The sequence below is a fragment of the Pteropus alecto genome, unplaced genomic scaffold, assembly GCF_000325575.1.
Source record: "Pteropus alecto unplaced genomic scaffold, ASM32557v1 scaffold56, whole genome shotgun sequence".
Lineage (NCBI taxonomy): Eukaryota > Metazoa > Chordata > Mammalia > Chiroptera > Pteropodidae > Pteropus > Pteropus alecto.
Window position 1 is genome coordinate 1,580,110 of NW_006438871.1, and position 4,993 is coordinate 1,585,102.

At 58.9% G+C, this 4,993-nt stretch overlaps 1 protein-coding gene across 1 annotated transcript in view; it reads left to right on the forward strand.

Moving 5' to 3' along the window:
* The window catches only part of CHST12 (carbohydrate sulfotransferase 12), a 13,165-nt gene extending 11,806 nt beyond the window's left edge, over positions 1 to 1,359 (forward strand). The window contains exon 2 of the mRNA XM_025049577.1: positions 1 to 1,359. This exon is cut by the window's left edge and continues 381 nt beyond it. Coding sequence (XP_024905345.1) covers positions 1 to 951 — 951 coding nt within the window. The 3' untranslated portion in view covers positions 952 to 1,359.
* The last annotated feature ends 3,634 nt before the right edge of the window (positions 1,360 to 4,993 follow it).

Below are 4,993 nucleotides of genomic sequence, written 5' to 3' on the forward strand. Positions count from 1 at the left end.
GAGAGCGTGAGGGGCTACGACTGGTCCCCCCGCGACGCCCCGCCGGGCCCGGACCCCGACGCGCGGCAGGCAGCGCGCAGGAGCGTCCTGCGGGACTTCTGCGCCAACGCCAGCTTCGTGTTCCCCACCAAGGAGCGCTCCTTCGACGACATCCCCAACTACGAGCTGAACCACCTCATCGTGGACGACCGGCACGGCGTCATCTACTGCTACGTGCCCAAGGTGGCCTGCACCAACTGGAAGCGCGTCATGATCGTCCTGAGCGAGAGCCTCCTGGACCAGGGCGCCCCGTACCGCGACCCGCTGGACATCCCGCGCGAGTACGTGCACAACTCCAGCACGCACCTGACTTTCAACAAGTTCTGGCGCCGCTACGGCAAGTTCTCGCGCCACCTCATGAAGGCCAAGCTGCGCAAGTACACCAAGTTCCTGTTCGTGCGCGACCCCTTCGTGCGCCTCATCTCCGCCTTCCGCAGCAAGTTCCAGCTGGAGAACGAGGAGTTCTACCGGCGCTTCGCCGTGCCCATGCTCAGGATGTACTCCAACCACACCAGCCTGCCCGCCTCGGTCAGCGAGGCCTTCAGCGCCGGCCTCAAGGTGTCCTTCGCCAACTTCATCCAGTACCTGCTGGACCCGCACACCGAGAAGCTGGCGCCCTTCAACGAGCACTGGAGGCAAGTGCACCGCCTGTGCCACCCCTGCCAGATAGAGTACGACTTTGTGGGGAAGCTGGAGACGCTGGACCAGGACGCCGCCCAGCTGCTGAGGCTCCTTAAGGTGGACAAGCGGCTCCACTTCCCGCCCAGCTACCGGAACAGAACTGCCAGCAGCTGGGAGGAGGACTGGTTCGCCCAGATCCCCCTGGCCTGGAGGCAGCAGCTGTACAAACTCTACGAAGCAGACTTCGTTCTCTTTGGCTACCCCAAGCCCGAAAACCTACTCAGAGACTGAAGGCGTTTGGGGGAAATGCCAGTCGCCAAAAACACAACACACACACACACACCCACACACACACACACACACACACACCAAAACAAACAAACACGAAAACGTGCTTGTGCAGTTACGTCAGAACTAAAGGAAGGGTCTGCTGTGCCCCGTCTTCCCGAGGACGGAGCGATGGGTCACCACATATTATTTTTTTATGGCTTCGTTTCCCTCCCAGTTGAACACGCGGCAGAATCCCGCACTCCAGTTTTTTAAATGACCTACGATTTTGCAATCTCGACCTACTGTTTACTCCACTGCCTATATTCACTGAGTACTGTGTTAATATTGTTTTTTAAGATTAATATATTTCAGATATTTAACATGAGAAGGGGAGGAGGAAATGATGGAATAAATGTTACATCTGCTCGCCCCGCCTGCTCCTGTGGTTATTCCTGCAGAGTGAGACACGCACAAAGTGAGGGGCTCTGAGCGATGTCATGGCTGGCGTTTTGACTTGGAAACCCAGCTAAGGAAAGGGACGTTTCCTGGTTGTCTTCAGCAAAATGAGGCCCCTCAGTTTGGAATCAGGCCTTACCTGTATTTGTAAAAGCGCGACAGACACATCCTTCCAAAGCAAGTGCTCTTCTACTGGGGAGTGAGTGCATCGGGAAAGGGAGGTGGTTAGATGGGCATTTCGTGTCTGAGCTCAAGTCGAAGGTAAGCCGTGCCTCGAGGCCACAGTCGCAGAGGCAGGGTGTCAGCTCCAGTGGTTCCTTTTCATTTCTAAGTCACGGACACAGGGTTTGCAGTGACGGGGATGGTGCGGGCAGGAGTCGGTGCCTGCAGCGCATCCCCCGCCGTCAGCAAGGCGAGCCTCACGTGAATTTCATCGCGGGCCTGGCTGGTTGGGTTCAGCTCTGGTGACGTTCACCGCTGAGGATGTCACTGGCACCGGGGCTGTCACATGTGGTGGTCTTGACCTATCTGCTAGTCCGGGAAGGCTCTTTCTAAACGTCTCGTTCAAGTTCCCTTGCAGTGGTTGCTGCGAGCATGTCGCGGGTGAGAAAAGTGTGGTCATTTCGTGGCGTTTGGGCCTCACGTGTGACCACCGATAGCACCGGACCCTTGAGGCCCAGTTCCCGAGGAGCTGGCGGTGGACCCAGGAGCCGTCCCCTCGGGTGCCCCTGCTGTGTGGTGTCCTTGCTCCTGCCGGCTTGCTTGAGCCCGTGGCCTCTGGGTGTGTGGCGAGCAGTTCACGAGCCAGACTCGGGCCGTGCCTCCTTTTGAAGTCCCTTCTTGTCATGAAGCAGGCGCAGCAGACGTGCAGATTCCCCTTTCAGACAGTTGTCTGAAGAGCCATCGTCACTCTGGACCTGTGCCGGCACGCCTGTCCCCTCCGTTGTCTGTGGCACCTCGTGCTCCGGGCTTAGGCCACCTCGCGGACGAGCTGGCTCTGCCTTGGGGGAACTCTGGCCTAAAGTGTGAGATCCCAGCGTGTCTGTTGTGTGTCTGGGGAGGCGGGTCCCAGAAGCTCAGGTCTTTGGTGAGATGGGGCGGGTGGGGGGTCATCCTGGGCATCTACGCTTCCTGGCATGTGGGGCTGGCCACACTCATGCGAGGCTCAGATCTGCGTTGGGACAGCGAGAAGGGGATACGGTGCCGGCCCAGATGGTGCGCAGCGGTGTTCGGAGCGCAGGGCTCCGCAGACCGGTCTCGGTCGGGGCCTCGTCTGCACGTCGTCCCCTTCTTTCGCAGGGTGACAGCGCCACACGTCCGCTCGCTCTGCCGCAGGCCCTGGAGCTGTGGCAGCGCTGTGCCTCGGCCCCCGTGCGTGGGTCTGGGCGGCCGGCAGAGCTCTGTGCTTTACTCTGTGCAGTCGTTTGGAGTTGCCACCCACAGGCGGTGACACGCCAGGACTCTGGATGCGCTTTGACACCCTCGCGTGAGCAAAGGCTCGCCCTCTCTTCCCGCTCAGCACCTTCTGGGCCATCCGATTGGCCAGCAGAGACATGGCGCCCTGTCCAGTTTCCGGGGCAGTGTTCTGCTTATAACGTCTCAAGAGCTTCGAAGTGCGAGGCTCGTGCTCGGCCAGCGCCCGCGCTCCCCAGCCCCTGGCCCCGCCTCCTGCTTTCTGTCCCTATGACTTTGACCTACGGGGACCTCACGTAGTTGGGGCCCGCAGCCTTTGTCTTTTTGTGACTCTGTTGATTCGCTCAGCGTAGCATCGCAAAGGTCCGTTGGTGCTGTCGCATGTCAGAGCTCCCTTCCCTCCTAGCGCTGAGTCATGTTCCGCCGTGTGTCCTTACCCTCGTCCATCAGTGGACGGTCGGGTCGCCGCCACATTTTGGCTGTTGTGAACAGCGCTGCTAGGAAACCCTTGCACGAAGACAGGTTAGGCACTGTCTCTCCTTTCTCTGAACCCCTCATCAGTCTGGTGGTAAAACGGGGAGGTCACTCTGCTTTGAGAGGGAACAGGCCCTGGGTGAAAACTGTCGACCCCAGCCAGGCCAGAAAACGGGAGGAGAGCAGTTGCTTTCAAAACGCAGTGAGGCGACACCCTCGGCCGCACAGGGCTGCGCTCGCAGGCCCAGGGCTTCCGTGTGGCCCCCTCTCGTCCCCAGTGTCCCTCACTGCTCCTTGCTCTCCATCTGCCTCTGTATCAGGGGCTGGGCCGGAGGCGGCAGAACTGGCGAGGTCCCTGGGCAGACCCAGGCCTGGCGCACAGTGTGCTCACCGTGCCTGTCGGAGGAGTGGGTCGGGATAGGGTGGAGACCGGGAGGCAGGGTTCGGAGCGCCCACCTCTGCATCGTCCAACCCACCTCCCACGGTCACCTCGTGCCCCTTCGCTGCACCAAGGCTGGAATGGCTGCTGACACCAGCAAGGATGGACAGGGCTGTGACAAGCCACGGGCCTGGGAGCCGGACTCGGCCTCAGTCGCTGGAACGCAGCAGTGTCGGGGAGTCGAAGAGGGAACGTGAGTGGAGAGCTGGACGCCCCCAGACCCGGATGCCCCGTTTCCAGGCTGAAGGGCGTCCCGTGAGCGAGCGTGCACTCCTGTGAGCCCAGCTCTTCCCAGGACCTTCTAGAAGAACTGCGACTTCCACGAAGCCACTGTAATTTTAAAGCAGTGTACAACACCCAGGGCTTAAAAACAATCCGATAGAGCCGTGTTGCCTTTTCTGGTTGGTCTGCTTCCAGAGTATCTTGCTTCCATTAGGTTTCTAGAATATTTTGGGGCACAGATTTGCAAAGTGGATTTTAAAGTGTCGGGTTTCAAAGTGGGCTGGCTTTGAAAGTGGTCTGGGCTTCTAAATGGTTTTGTTGAAAAATGTTTTGGTTCTAAAATGTTCCAGAAATGTTTCCCAGAGCACGGAGCTCCTGCAGAGCTTTGGAAAGGGGCCGGAGCAGGAGCAGAACAAGGAGGCTGCAGCCCAGGCGCTGGGTGGACGGGGGCGAGCAGGCCGGCCCTGCTTTGGGGGTCTGCCCAGCCCTCAGGCAGGCGGTGGAAGCATCCCCAACTCATGTCCGACTTTGGCAAAAGTGTTTGTGTCTTCGGAAATTCATTCTGAGTGTCGTTTTTCTGGCAGCCGTCGCCCAAGGGTCGTTCTGCTAACGGGTCCTTGTCTCTTTGTGAGAGGCCTGCGTCTACCTTCCATCCTGACCTCAGCCCAGTCCCTGTCCGCAGCATGATACACCAGGGAGAAAGCTGACTCGAGACTAGACTTTTTGAGGAAGGGGGACTCATTTGGAAAAAAGCATATCGATGGCAACTTGGAGGCTTCGTAGAAAGTTCTCTTGAAGTCCTGGGACAAGCAAGAGCCCACGGTCACATGGATTATCGGCCCCGTTTTCCAGATAGGGAAATCGAGGCCCAGAAAGGCCGTATGGACTGCTCAGGTCTCAGCACTACTCAAGAGTCCCTGAAGCTCCACCTCCCCAGACATTTTGTAGTGTGACATAAAAGCGCTGCCCGCCATCCGGGCGTCTGACGCAGGCCTTCCCGTGTGTCTGTGTCTACATAGGCCCCTGGGACTTTGGTGTCAGGTGCAGCCTTAGGAAAAA